The sequence below is a fragment of the Nomia melanderi genome, chromosome 5 (genome assembly GCF_051020985.1).
Source record: "Nomia melanderi isolate GNS246 chromosome 5, iyNomMela1, whole genome shotgun sequence".
NCBI classification, from domain to species: Eukaryota; Metazoa; Arthropoda; class Insecta; order Hymenoptera; family Halictidae; genus Nomia; species Nomia melanderi.
Window position 1 is genome coordinate 14,123,766 of NC_135003.1, and position 26,184 is coordinate 14,149,949.

At 32.3% G+C, this 26,184-nt stretch overlaps 6 protein-coding genes and 2 non-coding genes across 20 annotated transcripts; 5 read left to right on the forward strand and 3 right to left on the reverse strand.

Moving 5' to 3' along the window:
- Window positions 1-10,644: 10,644 nt before the first annotated feature.
- Window positions 10,645-16,046, reverse strand: Ttc7 (tetratricopeptide repeat domain 7). Of its 3 annotated transcripts, none has more exons than XM_031970959.2 (14): window positions 15,737-16,046; window positions 14,913-15,064; window positions 14,520-14,688; window positions 13,999-14,151; window positions 13,538-13,667; window positions 13,330-13,466; window positions 12,944-13,182; window positions 12,671-12,859; window positions 12,381-12,559; window positions 11,864-12,303; window positions 11,540-11,778; window positions 11,325-11,429; window positions 11,073-11,164; window positions 10,645-10,992 (listed from the first exon to the last, which is right to left on the reverse strand). In XM_031970959.2, the coding sequence occupies exons 1-14, from the start codon at window positions 15,858-15,860 to the stop codon at window positions 10,860-10,862; spliced, it is 2,481 nt and encodes an 826-aa protein (XP_031826819.1). In that variant the 5' UTR covers window positions 15,861-16,046; the 3' UTR covers window positions 10,645-10,859. The 3 variants fall into 3 exon arrangements, with proteins under 3 accessions (XP_031826819.1, XP_031826812.1, XP_076223795.1); XM_031970952.2 differs by having other exon boundaries at window positions 13,969-14,151; window positions 15,737-16,045; XM_076367680.1 differs by lacking the exons at window positions 10,645-10,992; window positions 11,073-11,164 and having other exon boundaries at window positions 11,324-11,446; window positions 13,969-14,151.
- A 270-nt stretch (window positions 16,047-16,316) lies between these two features.
- LOC116424438 (KICSTOR complex protein kaptin) lies at window positions 16,317-18,794 on the reverse strand. 3 transcript variants are annotated; one of them, XM_031970839.2, is made up of 8 exons: window positions 18,444-18,794; window positions 18,100-18,318; window positions 17,752-18,017; window positions 17,496-17,662; window positions 17,237-17,409; window positions 17,073-17,163; window positions 16,721-17,012; window positions 16,317-16,639 (listed from the first exon to the last, which is right to left on the reverse strand). In XM_031970839.2, exons 2-8 carry the CDS (start codon window positions 18,302-18,304, stop codon window positions 16,568-16,570), a joined length of 1,266 nt encoding a protein of 421 aa, XP_031826699.1. In that variant the 5' UTR covers window positions 18,305-18,318; window positions 18,444-18,794; the 3' UTR covers window positions 16,317-16,567. The 3 variants fall into 3 exon arrangements, with proteins under 3 accessions (XP_031826699.1, XP_076224228.1, XP_031826707.1); XM_076368113.1 differs by lacking the exon at window positions 18,100-18,318 and having other exon boundaries at window positions 18,653-18,775; XM_031970847.2 differs by lacking the exon at window positions 18,444-18,794 and having other exon boundaries at window positions 18,096-18,240.
- A 94-nt stretch (window positions 18,795-18,888) lies between these two features.
- Window positions 18,889-21,093, forward strand: LOC116424413 (WD repeat domain phosphoinositide-interacting protein 4). 5 transcript variants are annotated; one of them, XM_031970822.2, is made up of 7 exons: window positions 18,889-19,138; window positions 19,776-19,899; window positions 19,984-20,224; window positions 20,310-20,458; window positions 20,557-20,658; window positions 20,734-20,852; window positions 20,946-21,093. In XM_031970822.2, exons 1-7 carry the CDS (start codon window positions 19,090-19,092, stop codon window positions 21,053-21,055), a joined length of 894 nt encoding a protein of 297 aa, XP_031826682.1. In that variant the 5' UTR covers window positions 18,889-19,089; the 3' UTR covers window positions 21,056-21,093. The 5 variants fall into 5 exon arrangements, with proteins under 5 accessions (XP_031826682.1, XP_031826645.1, XP_031826657.1 ...); XM_031970785.2 differs by having other exon boundaries at window positions 18,894-19,138; window positions 19,632-19,899; XM_031970797.2 differs by lacking the exon at window positions 18,889-19,138 and adding an exon at window positions 19,145-19,281 and having other exon boundaries at window positions 19,632-19,899.
- On the reverse strand, window positions 20,880-21,912 carry LOC116424435 (uncharacterized). Of its 2 annotated transcripts, none has more exons than XM_076368117.1 (4): window positions 21,733-21,912; window positions 21,525-21,647; window positions 21,351-21,419; window positions 20,880-21,139 (listed from the first exon to the last, which is right to left on the reverse strand). In XM_076368117.1, the coding sequence occupies exons 2-3, from the start codon at window positions 21,637-21,639 to the stop codon at window positions 21,367-21,369; spliced, it is 168 nt and encodes a 55-aa protein (XP_076224232.1). In that variant the 5' UTR covers window positions 21,640-21,647; window positions 21,733-21,912; the 3' UTR covers window positions 20,880-21,139; window positions 21,351-21,366. The 2 variants fall into 2 exon arrangements, with proteins under 2 accessions (XP_076224232.1, XP_076224231.1); XM_076368116.1 differs by having other exon boundaries at window positions 21,525-21,655; window positions 21,733-21,901.
- Window positions 21,913-21,993: 81 nt separating this feature from the next.
- Window positions 21,994-22,100, forward strand: LOC116425223 (U6 spliceosomal RNA). Its single transcript, XR_004234650.1, has one exon. It is a non-coding gene; the product is annotated as a U6 spliceosomal RNA (small nuclear RNA).
- Window positions 22,101-22,402: 302 nt separating this feature from the next.
- Window positions 22,403-25,091, forward strand: PIG-U (phosphatidylinositol glycan anchor biosynthesis class U). Of its 3 annotated transcripts, none has more exons than XM_031970771.2 (6): window positions 22,403-22,705; window positions 22,853-23,045; window positions 23,121-23,354; window positions 23,551-23,753; window positions 23,837-24,542; window positions 24,618-25,091. In XM_031970771.2, the coding sequence occupies exons 3-6, from the start codon at window positions 23,225-23,227 to the stop codon at window positions 24,869-24,871; spliced, it is 1,293 nt and encodes a 430-aa protein (XP_031826631.1). In that variant the 5' UTR covers window positions 22,403-22,705; window positions 22,853-23,045; window positions 23,121-23,224; the 3' UTR covers window positions 24,872-25,091. The 3 variants fall into 3 exon arrangements, with proteins under 3 accessions (XP_031826631.1, XP_031826622.1, XP_031826612.1); XM_031970762.2 differs by having other exon boundaries at window positions 23,117-23,354; window positions 24,618-25,090; XM_031970752.2 differs by having other exon boundaries at window positions 22,404-22,705; window positions 22,853-23,354; window positions 24,618-25,090.
- On the forward strand, window positions 22,421-22,527 carry LOC116425221 (U6 spliceosomal RNA). The gene has a single exon (XR_004234648.1). It is a non-coding gene; the product is annotated as a U6 spliceosomal RNA (small nuclear RNA).
- Window positions 25,092-25,334: 243 nt separating the features above from the next.
- BBIP1 (BBSome interacting protein 1) lies at window positions 25,335-26,141 on the forward strand. 2 transcript variants are annotated; one of them, XM_076368115.1, is made up of 2 exons: window positions 25,335-25,502; window positions 25,898-26,141. In XM_076368115.1, the coding sequence occupies exon 2, from the start codon at window positions 25,920-25,922 to the stop codon at window positions 26,139-26,141; it is 222 nt and encodes a 73-aa protein (XP_076224230.1). In that variant the 5' UTR covers window positions 25,335-25,502; window positions 25,898-25,919. The 2 variants fall into 2 exon arrangements, with proteins under 2 accessions (XP_076224230.1, XP_076224229.1); XM_076368114.1 differs by having other exon boundaries at window positions 25,488-25,635.
- Window positions 26,142-26,184: the final 43 nt, after the last annotated feature.

Sequence of the window (26,184 nt, forward strand, 5' to 3'; positions counted from 1 at the left end):
GGAGATATAAAAATCTGTGGTTGAAACGATAAGCGTGTATTTCTATTTCTGTATATCATAATTTTAATTAGAATAACAAATGCATATCAACAAATTTTCTAACTGAAATATAATGTTTGCAATCTTTCACAAATTTTGTCAAATAAATATGACAATAGTCCGTCATTGAATTATGAGTCGTCCTCTATAGCAACGAATTAGTATCAAAATGTCATAACGTGATTTTAATTCATACCATTAATACTGTCATCGATCGACGATTTTGTTACAAGGAAAATTATTGGAATTAAATGATATAACCATAATGTTTTATATTAACATTAATGTATTTTATGTGGATGTTATTCGTGTTTTCTAGTTCAATTTATCCTCTAAATGGATGAAACCCATATTTAACGCTCGATAAGAGGTGCACAATACTGCAGAGCATTATTCTTGCACTATACACGTTATTATTTTATTACAGTTTATAAGAAGTGATTCCTCAAAATTAGTAATACGCTTTATAAATCCTGAATTTGCCTATGTCGAAATACAACCCCCATCATTTTATTTCTATCGTGCTTCGAACTTGTTGACGTGCTTTACCCCATACCCTAACTCTTTCATCGCTTCCATATACAGTGTGTCTGCGCTTAAAGGTAACAGTCGGATATCTCTTAAAGCATGGAAGACACGGAAACTGTCATCGCCGAAAATTACACGATGACAAGGAATTAACGTTGACAAAGGCGAATTCGTTTCGTAAGTGATTCATTCGAAAGAGAGGACAGCGAGATTTCGTCTATTTAATAAAACTATATATTTTTCGTTGCTGCATAGTTAACAATTGTCAGCTTCAGTCGTGGACACGCTGTACGTTGAATATATTTTCATTTACAAAAATAACATGTTTCCATTACACTGTTTCCCCCGAAGTACATTCCTTCACAAAATCCACCCTTTCCCTTGCTTGAAGCATTAATACATCTTCCTGCTGGCTCCGACTACCCCAATCATTTTTATTAAATATACAGTTCGTCTCCTATTATTAGCCAGCAGCTAATTCCGAGTACTTATTTAATCGTTTCGCTGAATATTTCACGGAATGATTCGGTATTCGGTAGTCGACGTATGCAAATCAGTTTCGTTCTAAGATAAAGTCATTAAGATCTCGTTTATATCACTCGTAAGTAACTACCCCATCCATTTGCTCGTGTCACCATTATCTATCCGACTGTCGTTAAACGGGTACCTAATAAAAATGGATTAAAATTAAATGAATTCTAAATTAAAATAACAATCTCGACAACGATCAGACGTTGATTCGACTTTTCCATCGGATAGACGCACACGTGTTTCCTGCTTTCTAATAGGAAGCTGCTATTTTCTCGAGTCTGCATTTTCTGCGTTATCGATTAGGATACCTGGGAGGACAGAGTTCATTTTATCAATTCCGGCTGACCGGTGTAATTACTATGAATGCGTTTTTCCGCATTTCCACCGTGGACACATCCCCTGGCATAGCTGTATGTACATCCCTGCTTAGACGACAGCGTTGAGTGGTAAACAGAGCAACTCTGGGGCGTTCAGGACACGCGATAGCGGCGTCTCTTCGTTCCTCCCCTTTTCCTTTTCTCTCTTTCGTCTGTACCTGTTATACCTCGCCCCCCGAACGATATTAGGTCACGATGGGTTAATGTTTACGGACTATATGAAACGTTTTAAAATCGCTTTAAGCATCCCAGAAACGGATGTCGCTTAATGAATAGACGGTTCGTGCGAATCCGCGGCGTTCACGGGTGTTCACGTCGGTACACGTTGTACGTGTGTACGCAAACGGGCCGCGGATGTTCCTCGAAATATATCAGCCGCTCATTGGCCGAATCTATTGACTCCGCTTTTCGAATTTTCCGGGATTTCATCGTTAAATTGGAATATGGACATAACGTTAGGAAAACATTCGATTCGATCAATTATCGTCGTACGATTCCCAATGATCTCCAAAACGGTACGAGTTTATAATTCCACCATTGTTGCTTTTGAAAAGGAAGCTTTTTTGACAACGTAAATATACAGATATCTAATATTTACGAAAAGTGTGAAGAAAATTGAGAAACGAGTTCGTAATTCCAATTAATCGTTTCCTCGTTTGAAGTGAAATGATACTTTATCTTCTAAGGAGAATTCCCGCGTAATCATTGAAAATGAAAACGATCAGTTTCGTATCCTCTTGTTCGTTAGTAGAAAATGTATATCTAGATGATAAATTAAAGCTCGATCGGAAGTTTCGATCGGACGATCGAATTCTATCGACGATTTTAGCGGAAAGAAAATATTTAGGCAGTCTATTTCACGCAGACCACCCCTTGCGTTAACCCCAGAAGTGACGGCGGGTTTCAATGTCCTTTCATAGAATCGGTCGATATCTCCCTTAAATAAAAATAATGCGCGTACGCGTTCACACGACAAAAAACTATAGCGTGTTAGACGAATATATCCCCCCCGTGGCTAAGAATATTTCCATGCCAGTAAAACGCAATGATATGCGTTATCATTCGAAACTACTCGATTACTTGCAATCTTCACAGTTTCCGAAGGGATAATTTAAGGAAAATCGATAGCTTCGGCTGCTGTCGCATACTGACAATGAGCCAAAATATCGTGAATTCGGTCAAAGTAACATTTTCAATAGTTCTATGCGTAATACCCTTAATAAAAGTGGATTCGGATTTTTTCTGTATTTATATCTTCCGATATAAATTCCTTTTAAGTGAAATCAAAGTGAAGGGTGATTTCAGATAATATATTTCCATTTATAAATCCACAAACATGTCTTCGGATGTTTCAGTTGTTTGCAATCAAACTGCGCCATTTTGTAAGATTTTGGGTTGGAAAAGATATTAATATGAAGTCACACACTCAGAAAGAAGTCAGAAGTTTTCGCTTAATGGTTGTCAACGAAAAAAGTGTCTAAAGTTTACCTATGCTTATACCGTCATATTTAATATTTAATCAACTCGAAGGCACGTCGTTTCCTGTGACCATTCGAGGAAAGTGATCTTAAATCAAGCACTACATTTTAAAAAGCGGTGGTATATAGGGCAATTGAAAATTCCTGGTCGATAATAAAAATAGCTGTTTGAAGATAATCCTGTGTATTGCTTCCTTTAAAATTTAGCACAAGGAATTTTGCTATTCGTGTATGTATAATACCTACTTCTTCCGCGTACGATACGTTTACTCGGAGGATGCAGCGCTGTAAGTTCACTCTTCAGATAAAACAAACGAATAAAATTTTAAGCAACTAGCCTCCGAGCTTCGGTTTAGCGCACGGTTATACAGTGTTCCAAAATAGGTGAACACGATGCTCAGTATGAACGAAGCACGTGAATATGATGCAAATAATGACTGACATCATTCGAGATTATCATCGAAACTTGCGACTTTCGGTATAATTCAAGTAGTTTCTATTCCAAATGAAAAAGAACAATAATTTATATAAAACTACTTTTTCTTTTACTTAAATGATAATTGTTTAGAAACTAGGTCACGGTATAGTTAATCTAAACGAACTGAAACATTTATATACGGTTCAGAAAGTATTCTCCGAAATTAAATGCGACGACTATCTAAAGAAAATCTGGTTCAAAGTTATTCTTAGAATATTGTTGTTTTTATAATTTTCATATTTTTATATCACAATCTTTAATTCGTTCATATCATTTGATTTCTTCTCGTACTGTTTTATATCTAATTAAAGAAACTGAATACGTTGTAATGAATGAAACATGTGAAAGTCTTCGATCTTCGATCTTCAAATATTATGAGAATTCAATTGTACCGTGGTAATTAAATTGAAATCCGTTTGTATCTTTACGAAACGTATTAAGTTTAAAATGATCTTTACCATAATTTATTAACTTTAGCAGGTACACTAAGTTTTTCTGTTCGATCTCCTCTATTTGCGCTAGCTCATTTCCAAATGACACGTCCATTTTTAAAGTTACGACCGTAAAATAATATCTAGGTTAACGCACTACACGTACGGTAAATCTTGGAATACACTTTATTAGACAACGAACATTTATTTCTTGGAGCAAACATTGAGTCTGGTGGAATCATTCGTTTCCAGGCTGTACCGCATCTATGGCTCACCCTGTACTGCGGCCAAGGTGCTTAAGGAGCCTTTTACCGGTGTTACATGTTTAAATAATTCCGAATTAGAACACGTTAGGACCGGGACACTCTTCTTTCTCCGGAGAATTTCATTAATATTTAAAATTCGAATTGCACAGGGAAGAAAGAGAAGATGGCAGGGAGAAAGTGAACATCCGTATAGAAATGATTCCATCAATGAAAGAATCGCCCTTTTATCTAGTTATTCGTAGAAACGAAAATATTATTAAACCATGCAATTAATCCACCGAGTCATTGCTCTCTCTACGAGCAATTTTATTCGTCGAGAGGAAAAAGGATAAAGTTTTATTGTCAAGTTTTCGAAGTTTATATCAGTTTATAAAGTTCCCATCTATTTTCGTTTTACTCGCTGGCGTATTTATGTATAATAAATGAAAATGAATAGATGTGTACTTCTTTTATTCTCACGCGAGATCATTCTGCTTCCATATTTACCAGTATATTCGTAGACGAAAATTTCTTTCTGACCGACAGAAGAAATGAGAATGTCCTCGCGTTAACTGGTTTAAATTTCATGTAGACGTATTACATAAAAGCGATTTAGCATTAAAAATGGAGAACGGCCGTTTTCTGCCGTTTTTAAGTGCAAACATAACGCCAACAATTAATTTATACATAGAACACTTCCTCTTCCTTATATACTCACACAGAGTCGCGGACTCGTCATACACATTTTTTACTCGTGTGTCATAGGATGACCGCAAAACAGAGTAATCGACTACTACATATACGCATGATTCAAATTTCCATTTTCGTAGTGAGGTGTTCATTGTTACGTCTCTTTACATCATCGTTTCTAAAGTACTCGTCACATTCATGACGTATGTCGCCAATGCGAACTTCATTTACGAATGTTTCAACTCCATGTTGGAAATATTATACAACTGTTAATTCGTCAAGTATTTAATTATCGTCTAACTGTCTAATCGTCCCAGAAAACTTAAAACGTGTTCGATAATCTAGTATGAAAGACAATTTCCAAGATTGATAAAGAATCATTCTTACTTCAGTAAAAGCATCACGATTTCAAAAACCTTGGCCTTCCTAGCAGAAAGCAGAAGTGAAAAGTAAACCTCCTTTTATGTTTATAAAACGAAGTGTATCGCATTTAATGAAATCGCATTCTTCGATGTAAAGTTGCAGTGAAACACTCCAAAAAGAAATCGTCGCGACGAGATACACGAAATTCACGGTTCCGATATTCTCTTGAAACGCGAATTAATTTCTTCTATGTTTGCCCAAGTGCGAGCGGATAACGTGACTCTTAGTAAAACGAATTAAAGTGAATACCTTGGAGAGACCCTCGGAGGCAACTATGTCTGAAGATACGTTTTATCTGATTTTTTCAAATGAAGGATATTAGATAAAACCGACGATAACGTTTCAATAAAAAAAAAAAAGTTAAAGTGGCGCAAGCGACGTTGAGTTCTTATTAAAAGAAGAAAAAAAACGTATTAATATAACAATTTATAAACGTATCTCGAAGCGAGCAATAAGAAATAACACTGACTATTCCGAAATGGAGGATTCGCTAATTACAGATAAATGAATTATCCGAACTGACGGCGTTAACACTGAAACCGATGTGTGACGCCTACCGTAAACTGCGGACTGTAACCTATAATGGTGAAAAAAGGCTAATTGAGGGTAAGTCGGTTATACGCAATCTGAGTCGTTTCCACGCTCGTTTCATTGTATTCTTAGCTCACTCGCTAAGAATAATGTTGCATCCGTTTAACCACCATAATCGAATTGTTTCTCGATAAGACACACAAGATAACGAGCACTGTAGTAATAATGCGGTTAAAAAATACCGCGTTACACGGATTCCACGTTCGCAGACCTTCCGGTTAAATTTCACCGAACGAATCATCTTCCTACCTCTGCTCGTATCATTCGTTTACTTTCGTAATAATGTTCCAATAACTCTTTAACCCTTTGCTTCCCGTTGACATCACCTTGAAACCACATATTTCAGTATCAATGAAATGCGAACCAGTGGTAGAGGCCACCGGTATAAACTCGATACGGTGGCAGTCACCTATCTTTTCGACAATTAAAACAGCATTGTCCACAAAAATATTGATTCTCGTTGAAAACGATAAGACGAAAATGAAATTAATCCTATGGATATCGTCATTAGAAATTATACTACATTATATTTAGGAACTCAACGACTCGTTTCAGTTTCATTTTTCTAATATTTCGTTTAGAAGATTTATTATGTTTTTCCAAAAAATTTTCATTGGGGACCTAAAGGGTTGACCGCGTTATAGAGGAATCTACAGTCGAATTAACTATTAATACAATTAACGATTAACACTATTCCCACAACACTACGTCAAGACACACCATTGGAATGTTATTAAAATTATTTCCCGAGTTTAGTCGTGTATTCTGAATGGACCATTCGACTTTTTCAGTAACGATGATAAAATTAATTACAGGAAACGTCTGAAATTCAATCGAAGACAGATTTAACTGAGAAGATAATGTTAACTTAGCCAATCGAAGGTGTATACCTCCCACTTTTCACTTAGCAAACGTATCGCCGTTTATTCTGTTTATCTTCTCTTTTATTGTTCAGTAAGCCTTGAAGTGGGATTACTTGTAATTCATCGAATACGGTTCTCGTTTTCAAGAAACAAAGTTTCTAACTGATTCATTGAACGAGCTCGATTGAAGACAATGGAAGAGATCGTAGCTGCAGTTCTTCTTGGGCGGCCTAAGTGTTCGGTGAAAATTTCAGGTGTCTTCCGACACCATATAGAAATAGCGTTGAGAACACGGAACCCGTTGAATTCGAACAACGGGACACATCCACTGGAAGGCTCCGTGTATTACGACATCTGGTGTGAATAATCCGGCGAATCGTGTCCGAATACCTTTGGTTTTTTAGCCGAATTAAATATCTGATTTGTTTGCACGTGGAAGACGCGCGGAGGAACGGGGGGGGGGGGGAGGGGGTGTGATGGGGCGTCGATATTCGTAAACTCCATTCGTATCTAATAGATAATTAACTGTTTCGCCGGTGGCCGTGACCGATATGCGGTAACAGCGTCGCACGATGCCCGCGATATCAATAATAAGCGATGAGCATGCGTGCGGCAAAAAAGAACGTTCACGTATACGGTAGGTACGTAATGGAAATGACGGTTCCACCACGCCAATTTTTTGAAAGTATACCAAGGTCACCTTGAATTTATCAAAGGGAACCACGGTACAAAGGCGCGCACATTGATGCGAGCGTAAGTAAATGCAGCTTCGTGCCGCAGAACCGTCCGGTAAAATATTCTATCAGGAAAGGGAGCAGCGAATTTCCATTTGTCGTAGACAAAACGCGTCCGCCGAAGGTCTTCGCCTGTTCAACACTGGAACCGGCAGATAGGTCAAAATCACCGATTCCTGATTTCTATCGTTACGATCACTGAAAAGGCACGGATCCGCGAGGGATCGTTAAAGTCGATTCAGTAATGCTTGTACAGAAATACGAGTGAATTGAAATCTTGATAAATACAGTTAGAAATTTTATAAAGAAATTTAGGGGAGTCAAGTGCTCGGTAGTTCCAGCGTTAACGAAAGGGGCACGAAAGTTTCGCGTTACGCCGTTTTATAGGAATCTCGTGTGCGAAGTTTTTTGACACTAGAAGCGTCGGATGGGTCGAAATCATTTATTTCTTCTTTTACGGTTACTGAGAAGGGTGCTTCGAACAATTAACGAGACTAATTGAATAATAGCAGAATTGAAGTGCAAGTTAATTGAAGTCTTAATAAACGTACGGTTTTTATACAGAAATTGGTAGAAGTCAGTTTAACACTAGAACTACCGAGCAGTTCAATTGTCTTTTCGAAATTGTGGGAACCTCGACAGTGCAATTGTTGAGACTTCAGTTTGCAATTCAGTTTGTGCATTGTTAAATCAGTTTGTCCGGTGCTTTCTCAGAGAATCTGTTATCTGTCGCAGAACTGGAAAAAATGAGATCAGGAATGGATGATTTCGACCCATCCGGTGGTTCTAGTGTCAAAGCGGTAAATAATCATTGCAAGCGTATACATACACGGTTCGTCGCACTCGGCTGGTACTAACTATAAAATTCGACAAAATCTGCGAACGGTTCGAGCACGATTGAAAATATTCCAGTTCTGTAAACTAATAAGTTGTAATGAAATAGGTACGGCTCACCAGAGGTTAATTACTCCTTACGAGGTACTTTAACATATTTCAAGAGGTAATTAGCTGGTGAGCCACGCAGTTAGTGGATAGAGATGCATTACCGAAGAATAGATTTCCTGTACTCCGGTCGTCGAAGAAAAACGTGGCTAGATAATTCATTGTTCCGGTTGTTGAAACATAATCATCACTTTATTTTACACGGTTTCCTCTTCTCCCCGATGTTCGACGAAAAATCAGAATAATCGGAAATTCTAACCTATATTCGTGGTGTTCGTTAAATTTTCGTTGGTCCCGGCACGTCGTAACCCTGAAGGTTTCCTAGGTTCCGGTTGGAGTAGCGTGAAAAGGGAAAAAAGAAGTCGGACGATAATACTTGGTCGATTGTATTACGCATAGCCGTAAGCTCTGCAGATGCGTGATGCGCTAAACGTGACGCGGTACGACGTTCCGCGGGTTAACCACGCGAAAAAGACCATTTTTGGGCACCGTTTGCCAGGAAAAATCGATAACCTCGCAGGCTGATAGGACGTCGAAAGTATGGATTCATGACGTAGTCTCGGAAAAGGGCCGGCCCGCTTTTAAGCAGGGTTTTCGAAAAAGTCTCCGTTGGCCAGGTTGCAGTGAGCCTGCGCACCGGTGTACGCGCAATGCGACACGCGATAGAGTAGGACAGGGAGACTCGTAATCTCGTTAAAAAGAGACGGAACGGGGGATGGCGAAGCGCACAGCGGCGTTCACGATTAACGGTAAGGAAGGGAATTTAATGGGTGTCACGGCAAAGAATGTTAATTTTATACCTTACGTTTATCGATGTAGCGTCTAATTGGTGTTAATTTAGCAGGCGATACGCCGCGGAGTAAACTATCTCCCGTTTGATTTACCAAATGCTGCGACTTGGAATTTCGTTTGTGGTTTAACAAGTGTCCGGTATAAGAGGAAAAGGGAATTCACTTATTTCTTCTTTTTTTCTTTTCATTTTGTACACGAAACTCGAGAGTTTTGAACAATCGATGAACAGTTTACTTTTGTTTTCGTCGAGGGTAGCTATAATAATATTATACGTTACGTTACATTTTAGGCGGATAATGTTGAATTTAATGGAGAAATCAATGGGGACTGTTGGGTTGATTAACAGATAACGAAACTATCAATTATTATTCGATTGTATTGTAGAGATGTAACGTGTGGTGTTTATCGTGAGATTGATACGTAACGTACGATCACGCGGGTAGTGTGAAAGTTTTCTATGTATATTTTGTATTGCGTCATATTTTATAATAATGAATTATACGGAATAAAACGCGGTATCGAATTGCCATATATTTCTGTATTAACGTGTACACACAGCAGACATTTCTCTTGTTTCTCTTATCCTCTTATTTTTTCAGAGAAATTGGTACACATTTTAGATGTGATCACATAAATTGAAATGTTGCGATTACGTTGGTGTTAATTCGAAAAGTATTACGAAATTGAGTAGAAATTACGAATAGTGTTACGTCATGTATTAGTTGTTATTTTCTCCACAGATATTTTAAATATACATATTTATTAATTCCTCCTTTTATAAAGGTAAGGGTGTAGCCAGATTTTAATAGAAAATCGAAGTAATTGGATTTAGGCCTACATGCAAATGAAAGTCATTAATATTTATTAGAATAAACATTATACCCATTATATTTAAGATCATTATACATAATCTTTATGATCTGCTTTTAAAGTATTCAATTAAAAAATATATATCAAATTTAAAATGTTAGTAAAATTCTAACGGAATGTTTATTGATCAATCAATATCCAATATAAAAATATTTTTACCAAAATAAATTATAAAGATGTGTATACGGATATAACTTACATGGGTCAATACGTTTGTTCGCTTATCCTATATAAGGGACGTACCATCGAGCGATAATATTGAGTAAATAAAAATTTTATTTGAATTTACTTTACTACCATTATTACAATTATTTCTAATTAATGTTGATATTCTAATCATTTTAAATTAAGAATTTATGTGTTACATTTATATTTATCATAACAGCATATATCTAGCAACTATATGTATAGTTATATATTAAATATAAATGTCAAAGCAGGGACAACTGATAATAAAGATTACATTACAGACGTTAATACAACAAAAAATGCAATATTATCATCGATGTGAATTATTTCATAAATATATAAATAAATAAACTGTACTATAAATGCTAATCTATTTCACATATGTGTACGATTTTAAGGACATTCGAAATCATGTGACCATAAAGTACGTTTAAGAAAAATAATTTCAGGATCCGCAGTTGTTCCTTTATTAGAACTTATTACAGTGATGTTTGTTAGATTATTTGTACAGTTGTAATATTTCTTAATAAATTCATTTGTTTATACAGTAATTTTAACAAAGCAACAATAGAGATAAGCAGGTACTATTACCACAAGGGCAATAAAATGCCAATCTTGCAGAATAAATTGTGATCTTTTCTTGAATTAACATTTCTAATCATTCAAAAGTTACGGGTATAGAGAGAATTGGTAATATAGGATTTGTAGTTTCTACTTCAAGTGCTGTAGCCATACAATCACTTGCCGCTTCCACTTCGCCTAAAGATTCCAACACCTTCCCTAAATTATACCTACGAAAATAAATAAAAAAATCGAATTTAATACAAATTCTGTTAGAACTGTTATCTTATATTTGAAAAGATTCTATTACCATGTTTGATGAGAATTTGGATCGATTTTTGCTGCATCTCTTAGAGTTTTTTCTGCCAACCTCTGACTTCCCAAATAATGATAAATTAGACCCTAGAAATGTTTAAAAAATTTTCTTAATTTTAAAATATTATTACTTTACTATCATATAAAATAATACAAGCAAAGAAGAAACTACTATTTAAATTTTAAATTAGTACAATAGATACAAGGGATTAATTGTTAGAGGTTTAATAGATATAACAGAAATTACCAGATGTTGTAAACTCTTTATATGCGATGGGTTGATCGAAACTGCATTTTGATAACATTGTTTTGCCTCCATATATTCTAATTTATATTCGTGTAAGAGACCCCTCTGAAATGAAAAATATACTGAGCGCCGATGTATTACATTTGATCATGCGAAATGCAATATTGCTGTTAATTATCTTAATTTTCACATATGAGAATATTGGAAAAACTTACCGTATACATAATGTGATGACTCAATGGAAAAATATTAGTAGCTTCTTGTAAAGAAAGAACAGCACCATTTGGTTGATCTAACACCAGATATACCTCTGTGAGTAACAGCCAGACCTGTAATTGCAATAGCCATGCTCTTTGTGGTCCTGGTTTTGGGGTAAACGAGCTAAGTGAAGATGCAACCTCAGAAAGAGCTTGCTCCACTCTTGAAGCAGCTAGTGACTGTGCATGCAGAGAACCTATTTAAAATAATGCTATTTATAGAAATTGCTCAACTTTACGAAATTAAAATCAAATAATTGTAAATACTTGCTTGATACATACTGGAATCTTTATCAGACATTTCAGAAGCGTACAGTTGAAAAACACTTCTGGTTTCACTGCGTTTTTCGCTATGCTGTTCGTTGCAATTAACATTAGTCTGATCCTCGTACAGATTTTTCCAAAGCAAAAGCATATGTCTTATGGTAAACAAAGCTTGCTCGCCACCACTACTTCGTAATTCGAGATGTGCTTTCACATAAAGGAAATTTAAGTTATCCGGATATTCCTCTAATACGCTGTTGATTAAATGTAATGCTTCTGAATACTGTTTATGAGCTGATAATAATAATATCAATAAATGCAACGATGGAATGTGTTCTGCTCGAAGATTCAATGCAATTTTTACATGAATCATTGCGTCGTTAATTTGCCTGTTAATAGCGTACTCATGAGCCAAATAATACTCAGCTAAATGATCATTTGGATCACATTGTTGTGCCCTATAAAAATAAAACCATATAATAAAATACAGCTTTACAATTAATTTAATACATATTTTATACTCAAATGTACGTACTTTTGGAAACACTCCAAAGCTGTTTTGGTATGATTAGTCTTGTCCAATTTTACTATAGTATTTGCAGAAAGAATACTATGACCGATTCCTATATAAAGATGACATCTAGATTGCATCCCTTGTGAACTTGCAGTTTCTCTTTGAAGTGCTTTTTGACTCCATTCAATACCTTCTTTTATCTATTTAAAATTATATTGAATAATTAAAATATTGATATTATTAATAAACTTTAGGTGTACTGTTTGTTTAGTATATAACATGCTTATATATAATACAAAAATAACTGTTACCATGTTTAACTGTTCATAACATAATCTTGCAGCTAACAGACAGGGCATTACTTTCTGTGGCGATAACCTTGCTACCACTTTTAAGACCCTATATGCATGCATATATCTGCCCATACTAATTAAACACAACGCACACTGTGTCCATACATGTGCCTCTTCGTGCGAAAATTTCATTGCTCTTTCAAAAGACTATTACAATATAAAAGCAAATTAAATTTGTAATGTATCATCATAGATTTTTTTTAAATAACAAACATGCTTAATTATACGAACCTCGTATAATAATTCCACTTGACTCCACCTCATAACAACGACTGTAAGGAGATCGTATACTGCAGTAGCATTCTCAAAAGCATGTATTCTTGCATCTTTAAATTCTGGAGATTGACTTAACACAGCATCTCTAACTGCCATGGCTTCACTAATTAATAACAATAAAATGGTTTCCTCATATTCATTCCTCGGCACAAACATATTAGGGCCTGAGTATTTCTTTGGCTTCCATGGTGACTCTACAAAAATTATTTACGTAGTTATTTTTTAATATATTACAAGTAACAATTGTAAATATATATGTTAACTTCAATTTTATAATAACTAAAAAAACCTGTAAAAATATTTAATAATCATATGATCTGAAAACTTCGACATATAACTACCTGTTGTTTCACTTGGAGCTTCTGGTGATTTGTATTCGGCACCGCTTATTCCTCGAATTAACACTTCCGCCAACTGCCTCGTTAAAGTGACTCGAAGACTTTGAGTCGCAGTAGACTCCATTGCGGATAAAATTTCCCTTTATGATTATTCAATTTTGTCATTAAATCACTTAATCTTTTTCATACAAAACAATACTGAAAAAGATACCTGTAACGATTTATAGCAGCTTGAATATTTCCAGTTTGAACATACAATACGGGTGCCCTCTGCAGAGCAGTTTCCAAAATTGGTCCAATATGTTTTGTAGAGCCATATGAAGAGTGAGAAGAATATGTACCTATCGAGCAAACGATATGAACATATTAACTACAAAATCCTAATTTTAGACCAACGTATTTTGCCAACAACCTTATAAAATTACCTGAAAGAGATTTATGTGTATGTGGTTAATGTAATATACTCTTAGAAAATGAATAAACTGTAATGTTAGACATTAATCTCTCATTCTTTTGATTAGCAATTGTCAGTTACTGCTGATGATCATAATGTATTATTCATGCATACATTGATTATGAAATTAAGATTTTCGATTAGCATTGTTCGATTGAAAACAATGAGATGAAATCAATCTACGTCACCTGTATTGTTACTATTTATGGTAGACGTGCCGTTTTGATGCTGCATTGCAAATTTGTCTTGTTCTTGTAAATATACTAATGTCAGGTCCCCAGCGATTTCGTAACACTTGATGATCTGTTCTTGCCATTCTGCTATTTTGTACTTTGATTTGGAATTTGGTGGTAATCTTTCCAGGCAAAGACCTATTATAAATTGATAAAAAGAAAAATTAAAATGGATATATTCAACAAATAACAGTTAACAAGATCAGGAGAAAACAGGAAATTCCATTCTCTCTGTAAAAAATATTTGATACAATTTTTATAAAATACAGATATTACAACTAAAAACAATGGTTTTTTCATTAATTATTTAAAAAAAAAAATATATGAATTGCAACAACATTAAACTTCCAATTTGTGCAATAATTATAATTCTAGAGATTAAATTATAATATTAATTATTCTTTTATTTAAATGACAATGTGTTCTATGAATGACAATAGAAATAATAATGTGCCAGTATATACTAGCAATATACTATATAATTAAAACATATTTTTCATGCAAACCTTTAATTGCATATGATTCTGCAATAATACGAAGACTTCGACAAGGTAAATGTTTTTCTGTAAGAGTGTGCAATTCAGCTTCTTTATAATGGTTCAGGGCCTCTTCATACATTCCCATTGCATAGTGCACTTTTCCAAGTAATAAATGTGCATCTAACACAACTAAAGCCTAAAATTCAAAATAAAATACTAAATATATTAAATCTAAATATTTATGTTATATACTCTAATTATTCTGTAGCCACACTAAGCTATTCTAATCTTTTAACAACCACATGTAACTTTCAAAATGATTTCTTATATCTGTATATAATTCTACAATTCCTAATTAGTTCAAATAATCAAGGTTCTACTATATTTTAATTAAACTATAATCAATATTACTGTAATCACCTGTTTATCTTTTTCATTTGCTGCGAGCAGCAAATACTTCCTAGTTTCCACTAACCCATTTCTTGCTTTTCCAATGTTGGCGTCTATAGGTAGAGTTTGTTCTAAAAAGCTTTCTAATCTGCCTTCGCCGGATAAAAAGTTTGCTAAACATTCTGAAATTAAATGCATTCAATTTCAATTGTTTGAAATAAATAAGATTATTAAATATACAATGACAGTTTCTTTAAATTATATACTATAAAAAAATAATTTTAAATTATATAATGTAATAATTACAAAGTAATGTATACATTCATAAAAAGATTAATAACACTTTAGCTTTATGAATTAGAATGTGCAGAAATTCTTTATTTATAAATTTATTTATTAATAACATAGTTTTGAAAAATATCTTAAAATACGAACGCACTTAAAAGTAATCCTTATGTGTTATATAAAATTCTGGGAACGAATTATTCACCTATCTATTATTATTATTATGATTCTGATTATTATTGTTATTATTATTATTTTTAAAAATTACTGCCAATAATTCATTGATAACAGAATCTTTTTTTCTTTAAAATTATAACTAATATATCTAGAGAAGTAAAAAGACTTGATGTCAAACAACTGATTTTATAGCAATTATCTTTGGCCTTTAATCCTATAATTCCAGACATGACTTAACGAATTCCTTTCACAAACAGGTTACGAAACCCGTGAAATAACATTCAAATCCTATAAAACTTGATCGTAGTTTTTAATAGAAAATCTGTTAACATAATACATAACTGTCACTGAGTAGAATTTTTGTTTAAAAGAATATAAATAAAAATAATCACCATTGCTTGGATATTGTACTTTCAAGTGTTCCGCTAGTTCTATAACCTTTTTCCAATTTCCCTCTTCACGGTTTTTATCGATTTCTGATTCAATTCGAAGGGCGTGTGCTTTTTTACTTGTCATTCTAATTCACGTAGGAAAAAGAATGAGACAAGCTATTAAGTCCTGTAGTAACGTTCACCAAGATGTAACGTAATATATCGATCATCAGTGATGTTACGAGCGCAAGTAAGGCGTAAAAGTACACTGTACGACAACCTCTGTCTCGAGCACGTGCCAGACTATTTTGAACTGTCTGCATGTCATAGATGCAGCGGAGTATAGATAGATACGATGTATCATGAAATATACCCGTTGCAATTAGCCATGATATTGCGCATTTATCAGAAAATTGATCTACTTAGATAAACCATTAGTTTAAAAAAAGAAAATTACTTTTATAGAAAATAAAAAATATTATATTTAGAATGATTAGCTAGATAGGTACATCCAATTTATTTGGAAGTATTATAATATTCAACTACAAAGTTTTCACTTCAATTTCGAATGTTTCATACAATATAAAATAAAGAGTATAAATTAGTGTTTCATAATTTTAATTTATTGGTTTTCCAGTCATACATGCGTTGTAAGGATAAAAATAAATTTACTTTGATTCTTCTCTTTTCTGTATAGTACATTATATACATACATACATACATACATACACATATAAATTTATATTAATCTTTGATCTTTAGTCATAACTTTAATCGTAGCACTTCTTAGAGCCTAAAATTGATTTGAACTTTTTCATATGAGAGTTAAAAAATTATGTTTTTAATTATAAGTTATGTTTCACTTCTTTCCATTATTCTTTGATATCGTTTTTTCCATTTATTTTTTACATCTGCAATATTATGCTGAAAATTATATTTTCGTTTCAGTTGGTTTGAAGGTTTTTTTTAACTTACTGTAAGAGAAACTAAATAGAAGTAGTAAACCTGTAATATGTGTACTCCACGTTGTGTAAGAACAATAAGTTCTTTCATTCCATCGTTTGTTATATCCATGTAACATATAGAATGTACAGGTGCATCAAACAATTTTCTAACAATTAATTCCCATGTATCATTTACAAAACAAAATATTAATATTTCCTGTCCGTATGTTCCTAACAGTATTTCATTCTGACCATCCATGTTGATATCAGCAATACAAGAACATAAAATGCAATCGGATGTTTCACTACCATTTAATCTTATATCTTCATCCATTCCATTATTTAAAATATCCCTGATTAAAACAATAGGAACATTAGATTTAATATATAAAATAGTAAATTAACATACTCACATAAAGACTACTGCATTACATGTATTTACAATAAGAACATTTAACTTTGTTTCTTTTTTACTTAAATTTTCTTTGTTTTTCTCTTTTATATCTGTAAAAGTTAGAAAAGTATTAGTTTATTTTACCAAATAACTAAATAATAGTTTCTCTAAAAATATATTTACCATTTGAATTAATGAAATTAGGTTCTGTAATATTATTTTTTTGTGGAAATACATATACACTGGAGATAGGTGTGTCATATCTTAATTTCCAACTTCGACGGACTTTCAGTTCTAAAACATTAACGATAGCAACTTTGACCAAACCACATTCACAACCTATTACAGTCAGTCTCCTAAATGAATTTGAGTTTTGAATAATCTTTAAAGTTTAAAACAATATGGTAGATTTGAATAAATGAAGAGATATTTAATATTATACCAATTATAGTCATCATAATAGTAAATATTAATCCATAATGAAATTGCTTCAATATCATGGAGTTCTGGAAAATATTTTTCAATTGATGATTCACTATAACCATGGTTTAACTTATCTTCCCTAATCATGTGAATCTTGTAATCGCTTCCAGACAATAACCAAACAACCTAAAATCTTGAACAGATTGTAATTCCATCTTAAATTTACTTAACTGAATAATAATAAGTAAGCAATTATTTTTCAATTGAAAACTTACCTCATTGTGTGAATTTTGTTGCGGTAATATTGTATGATATAAATGATAAGGAATATATGCCAATTCTACCATTAAACAATTTTGAGCTATAGCTTCAATCGAACTACATTCATCTCCTTCTCCATCTGTAGCACCTTCTGTATATATATTTAAATATCTTTCTACAGATGTATCTGTGCTTACTTTAATTATTGTTATTCCTATTACAAACCCATCTCCGGTATCAGATTTATTATAAGCATCAATTGACATAATTTCTGCTCCACCTAATAAAAAATAAGTTCCTTTTATATCTGAAAAACATTTGTTTTTTTTATACAATAATAATGCATAGTTCAAATTACAAACTTGGAATGTATGTAAAGAGTAATTCTTTAACCAATGGTCTTAGATGTAGATTGGGCATCAAATGATATTCACAGGAATATATCTTGCGTTTTAAGGAAGCCACTAATACTTTATTTGAACCATTGGTAGAACATAACTTTGTCATTGAATAAATGTTTCCTTGTGATGTTAAAGGAAACCAATGGGCATCTATTAAATTACTCATGATTCTGTTACTATCTAAACATTAATTACAGAATATAATGTTTATTTATACTCGAGTATTATTACGAAAAGAAAAAGTGTATAGCAATAAAGAATTTATCAAAACATATTATGTTCATTTTGTCATTATCATAACATACCTATAGTTTTACAAAATTTTTATTTATAATTCATGTTGAATGCTGTATTTGACAGATGTTTTAAGGTTAGAAATACAAGATTTTAAGGTTAGAAATGGTTCGTTCCATTGTGCGTGGTTTTGATTGAAAATACGTACACTAAAATAAACTTTAAGTTTTTTTTTTCAAATTTTTATGTATATACTACAAATGTTACATCAAGTACATACTTAAGTAAATACTGCATTACTTATAAATTCAAAACACGTTTTTCATACGAACATAAATATAATTATACAGCAAATATGCCTTAAATTGGCGACCACGGACACTCTAGTGACACTCCCCTCACGAAAAGTTACCCTCTCCATACTTCCTTTTACCTATTTGTATGAAACTGCATAGAACTGCTCACATACCGTCTTGAACAGGAACTAAGGTAGAGGTAGTGGGGAACGCTATCTTCGAGTTACTAGCGTGAGGGGAGTAAGTTAGAGACTTCTGGTGTACATTTCATGAAGAATGAAATACAGTATACCAAACATTTTCTCACAGATGATTGTGAAATAAGAATGTAAACAAAAACACGTACTGTAGTTACTACAGGAAAGGTTGAAAAAAGCCTCAAAAAGGAAGCACCTATATAGTTGACTTAATGTGAAATCAAATGGCTGCGGAAAGAAATATTCTTAGTTTACGATTTAATCAGGATCAAGGTAACTATTAGTTACAGTTTTAATTACCATAAGTTAACTATTACGACGTTACCATTTTTACTATTGTAGAATATAGTAATCGTTTTTACGTTATTTCGTCTTTCTGACAAGATTAAAATTGACGAAGAAAGCATTTGGCAATGGTTAATTTGGTTTTGTTTACATTAAAAGAAATTAAAATAGAATTATAGTATGTACGAAATTAAGACATTATAAGAAAAAATACTGTTTGTTCGTCATATACCAATTATTATATTAATTATTGTACATGTTACATATATTTTTCAGGTATCAAAACTATGTTGTGAAATAGTTATACTATGATACATGTTAGGTTAAACTTTATAACTGTACTGTTTTATTGTCTAAACCTTCTTATTTGATAAAACGTCTCAATTAATTGTTGCAGTAGATGTTAATTTACAAACAGAATTCAAGTTAATTTTATTTTTTATTATTCTAATACTTTGAAGGATTTTTTCTATTTTATTAGGTTGTTTCACGTGTTGTATGGAATCTGGGCTTAGGGTGTACAATGTAGAACCATTAGTTGAGAAAGCACATTGGGAGAATGATGTCATGGGGAGTATAGTCATCGCAGAAATGTTATGGAGAACAAATATCATTGCAATTGTAGGTGGTGGTACAAGACCCAAGTTTGCAGAGAATACAGTACTTATTTACGATGACTTGTCTAAAAAGTTTGTAATGGAAGTTACATTCACTAGCCCTATTAAAGCTGTTAGATTACGCAGAGACAAGTAAGTTCATTATTAAAATCAAATCATCGTTTTGGTAGATATAAATGATGCATTTACTTACTTAGGAATAATTTTACAAAATAGAATGGTGGTGGCACTGCAACGAGAAATACATGTCTTTTCATTTCCTATGCCAACAAGAAGATTATTAACATTAGAGACAAGGGACAATCCAAAGGGATTGATTGAAGTTGCTACATTAGCTACCGCACAGAAGCAGCTTCTTGTTTTTCCTGGTCATAAGCAAGGCAGCGTACAAATGGTTGATCTTGGTGCTACAGAAGTCGGCAGTTCTAGTGCTCCAGCAACTCTAGCAGCACATCAAGTGTGTATATTTTATAAAAACTTGAAGATACTTGGTATTAGTATGCCTTCTTGTAGTATCTTATATTTACAAATAATACTGTTAGGGTGCATTGGCTTGTCTCGCAGTTAATAGCAGTGGAACTATGATTGCAACTGCTTCCTCACAAGGTACACTAGTTAGAGTGTGGGATAGTATACGTAGACATTTATTAGTGGAATTGAGGAGAGGTGCTGATTCTGCTACACTTTACTGGTAAATATAAGATTTATTTTCTGTAACGAATAAATATATATTCCACATAAATATATTATACTATTCTTTAAAGCATAAACATGTAATATATGTTTCAGCATTACGTTTAGTAGAGATTCAGAGTTTTTATGCGCTTCCAGTGACAAAGGAACTGTACATATATTCGCGTTAAAAGACACTCAATTAAATCGCAGATCTACGTATGTAAATAGAATTCAATTTTTCAGTGAATATAAGTAACATATTCGTGAAGTTAATGATTAACTTTGTTACAGTTTCTCAAAAATGGGATTTTTGGGAAATTATGTTGAAAGTCAGTGGGCACTGGCCACTTTCACTGTACCACCAGAATGTGCTTGTGTATGCGCATTTGGTACAAGGAGTTCTGTTATAGGTATTCTAGATAAAGAAAATAATAATATTATAGTAATGTAACATGTTTAAATATATTAGTTATTCTTTATACATATTTTATATTATATTACAGCGATTTGTATGGATGGAACATTTCATAAATATGTTTTCACTACTGATGGAAACTGTAATCGTGAGGCATTTGACGTCTTCCTCGATGTTTGTGATCATGATGACTTTTAAAATGGACTGTATATTATGTTCATAAAATTCTATGCTTGTAGGAAAGTTTCTAGTCACAAATAAGAAACTTCTTGCAGCAAAAATCTGTACAGTAATGTAATTACATTAATTATTGTAAAAAGAGTATGAGTCATTATATCTATTAATTTTTTACCATAATATTCTAAGTGTTCTTTAATCTGTTTTATATGCACAAATTTTTAGCGATATACATTCTTTCCAAAACTAGTGGTCCAATTGTAGTATATTGTAATAAAAATTAATTTCATATAATCAGTATTTTTTTATCACCCACCTTTTTCTAACTATGTTTATGTCTTCCTTCTACCTTCATAATATGCTTGTGTCTGTTCTCGCATCTGATCTAAATAATAACATTTGTTTTTCAATTAAAATATTTTTTAAATAAATTTAATTATTCAAAAATTATGTACAAAAGCTAACGATATTAAAGAGAAACTGCACATACTATACATTTCTGGATTCATCACGGGTTGGAATATATTCATATAAAAATGTGTTCCGATCATTGCCACTATACCTCCAATAACTAAACTATTTCGTACAGCAGGTCTTAGTGCCATGGTTGTATCTAAAAATCTTTATAAGGAGAACTTTATTCATTACGAAAGAAAACAATTTGAAATTTATTTTTAGGTTACGCAAATAATACATACAATCGTATACAGATTTTAAATGCACTTTAAAGTAAGCACAATAATATTATAGTTATTATAATATTACATATAAACCATTTATAACTTTATATGTTTATTGTGCAATGCACCAAAACGAACGATATCATTCCTTTAAGAACAACAAATATGAATCAAAATTTCTTCGATACGTCGCTAGATGGCTTGCAGAACATTTATTTTCTCGTTAGTGCTCACTTCGTTTTCTCTAACTATATATACGTTTCGTAAAAATTTTCTGTTGTACTTGCTTCGGCAGTACATATACTAAAATTGGAACGATACAGAGAAGATTAGCATGGCCCCTGCGCAAGGATGACACGCAAAATCGTGAAGCGTTCCACATTTTTTGCAATTCCTCAACTACTTCATGAATGAAATAGATTTCTTTTTACCTTCCACAAATATTCATTATCAAGTAAAAAATTTGATGCTCGGTTTTGAAAAATGTATTACTGTGCAAGTCATTCAATAAATGTCACGGATAATTCAAAATAAAAAATGAATCAGAATCGACGATATTATTGTTTTGAAAATTTATTTCGAATATGAATTCTTCTAATTAAATTTCCTTGATGAGCCACTAGGTGGCCTGCACAATATTTATTTTCTCGTTAGTGCTTATTTCGTTTTCTCTAAGTATATATACGTTTCGTGAAAATTTTCTGTTGTACTTGCTTCGGCAGTACATATACTAAAATTGGAACGATACAGAGAAGATTAGCATGGCCCCTGCGCAAGGATGACACGCAAAATCGTGAAGCGTTCCACATTTTTTGCAATTTCCGCAACTACTCGACGAATGAAATAGATTTCTTTTTATTTTTCACGAATACTCGTTGTCAGTAAAAAATTTGATGTTTAATTAAAAGAGTTTGTTAGCATTTAAATAGTTTAATAAAAATCCGTGTATTTGAAAAAAGATACGTGAAATTTATGTATTGTAATAACTTAAGTAAATATGATTTTAATGTATTTATAATATATTTGTAAATGATTATTTGTATGAGTATAATAATATCATAATATCTAATACAATTTATTTTTAATAAAAACAAAACCAATATTGTTTTACTAGATATTCAAATGTGAATTGTTACAGAGTCACCAATGAACTGATAAGTACTTAGACTGTTTCGAAGCAACTTGTCTTCGTTCATTATTATAAATGAAAAGAATAAGAAATAAAGTTGACATTTGATCAATAGTGGTGGAAGATAATAATGAATAATGAGTTTATAATAACAAATTGTATGAGAAGAAAGAGTTCTACTTATTTCCGGTTTCACGTTACGGTATACGTTTTTGACAATGCGACAGTAATTACTTAAATTTTAAGAGATTTTTATTCTAAACATTTATACAGACAGATTTAGTCAAATAAATGAAGCCAATGCTTGCTATGCTTCTTTAAGTACCGGTTACACATATCGCGTGTAACAAATACACGAATGATTTATAATTCTTTAAAAAAATGTCGAAACAATGGATGTCAAATTTCATATTAGCTGGTACTATTAGATATTTATTGATGAATTCTGGATATCAAAAAGTTATTAGCGATTGTGTGGAAGTATCAACAGCGTTAAACTCTTGGAAAAGAGGTTAGAATCCTTGCCATTTTCTTGTTTATAATGAATATGCCAATATTACAAATACATTTAAACATTACCACTTCATAATTATAAGATAATCATAATTATAACATAATATATTGTAATTAGTCGTTATTATATGAATCTGTTAGATATAATGAGAATTATTTTAAGTCATTATTTAATTGTTTATATTTCCTTTCAGTGACTGAAGGTGTTCATTTGTATAACTTCGGTGTAGATCCTTATATTGGAGATTTGTTTCATGAAACTCCTATTGGTTTATATGTTTTTGATATCATTCTACAATATTTACCACAATGGAGTTTATTTTTCTTGTTCATCTTTACTGATTTATTAACAGCTTTACTTCTTTCATTTACTGCCAAACAGTATGCAGTTGAATTGGTTAGTTTAATCTTCTAATATTTAACACTATAGGTTTGCTAATATTAAAAAGATTTATGATATGTAAGTAATGTTGATTGCAGGCCTCTAGAAATGAACAAGAAAAGACGCCTGATCAATGCACAGAAAATCAAAATGATTCTTCTACAATTTCTACTTCCATGATGTATGTCTCAGCGGCGTATTTATTTAATCCATACATAATATTAAATTGTGTTGGACATACAACAACAGTATTCACTAATTTATTGTGCTCCATAGCATTGATTTCAATGACAAAGTATTCTATATTCTGGAGCTGTTTGTCAATTTCGTTATTGACTTTACAAGGATTATATCCTATTTCGCTTATGGTACCAGCAACTATTTACATAGTTCAGTCAAAGAATACAGTACACAGAAAGAATATCATTATTTCTATTATTGTGGTGTTCGCGAGCATATTAACAATTTTGTTCTGCATTTCTTATTACATCATGGGAAGTTGGTCATTTATTTGGAGTACAACTGGCTTTATTTTAACAGTTCCTGATTTACGTCCTAACATAGGACTGTATTGGTACTTCTTTACAGAAATGTTTGAGCATTTTAGATGGCTATTCATTGCTTCATTTCAAATAAATGTTGGATTATTGTATATAGTACCATTAGCATTAAGATTACGACATGATCCAATGCTATTAGCATTTTCTTATTTAGCAATTGCTGCCATATTTAAGTCTTATCCTTGCATTGGAGATGTTGGATTTTATATATCTTTATTGCCACTTTGGAAACATCTATTTCAGTGTAAGTTTTTCTGAATTGTATTAATTTATTTTTACTTGTTACAAGTTAAACATGATATTTCAACTTTATTTTCAGATACCCAACAAAGATTCGTTGTGGGTTGTTTCATGTTATTCTGCACAGTTTTTGCGCCCACTGTTTGGTACCAATGGATTTATTCCAGATCAGCGAATGCGAATTTCTACTTCGGAGTAACGCTGGCATTCGCAATTGCACAAATCTTTTTACTAACAGACATTTTATTTGCGAGCGTGAAACATGAATTTGCAATACGTCACGGTATTAATAAGGATGTTACTGGAAGTAAGGCGAAATTACTTTTAGAATAAAGTTGCATTCTTCAAAGTCTAGTATTAAACCTGTTTATTAAAACTTCAAGGTTTTATAAGACTGTACTGAACAAATATTTTGTTTTTTCTAATTTAAAAAACGAGTTACCATAATATTAAAGAATCCTGGATTTTAATACTGTCTGCTTTATTTTATTTATTCTTGATTTTCAACATATTCAACATACAATATTAAACCGAAAAATTAAATTAATGTAAATTTCAACAAATATAAATTTGTAAACAGTATAAATATTTCAGTAATAATAATAATAACTATTATTATTTATATAAAAAATGTGTAATAAAATAGTTAACATTTTTTCTCATCATTATGAAATGTCATAAACTTTTTATTTTTTATATTATACTGCTCTACTGCAGTCAAATATTTGAATTTGACGGAAGTAGAGGGCGTTATGTGTGGAATCATTGTCGTCACGGTAATTCCTTTTCGTTGGTACTTGGTGATAGCCTAGTTACTATTATCGCCATAGGACTTTATACGTCCAACATTGTATTGTGACATACCTGTTGTTCACGAATGACAATTTGACAGAGTTCATGTGATGTCGATACTTCTTACAGTATCATACGGTGTATGATTAACGATTATGATCGTAAGAAAATGGTAACATTATATTTCTCAATAATAAAAGTATGGTATAATATAAACGTAGAAGCATAAAATTTAATGCGACATAGTTGACGGATGTAGGCACGCGAAATATGATCATGAATAGTTTTCTGCTACCTTCTATTCGGTACTATTATTTCTATCTGTTACTTTCACATATTCACTTCTTTTCAAGATAAACTATTGTAATTTGTAAATATTGTTCGTCATTGAATGTAAAAACAATTAATAGACAAAAGACTGAACCGATGTTCTGGTGTTCACGTTTTTCAAAATTATGTAAATGCAGACATTAAGATCATTGTTATTTAGTGCAGTAATTCTAATAGGTGTTTTATAAAAATTTCATTTATGTACCCATCGATAATGTATTTTTAACTGATTCACAGACTTTTTATAGTCTCAACAAAAATGTCGGATATAAAAAATTCTTCTACAGAGAAGATTGACGTTGTTCTTCCACGGCAAGGCTTGCTGTATCAAGAAGAAAATCTTGACTATATACTGTGCAAACCGAAGTTGATTCCGTTAAAATCAATTACATTAGAAAAGTTAGAAAGAATGCAAAGAGATGCCGAGTTAAAAATCCAAGAAGCTACAGAAGAAGAGAACAACGAAGAAAACGATGAGTAGAGTCTGAAAATTAAAGAGGAGACATGTAAGGAATTCATTGTAT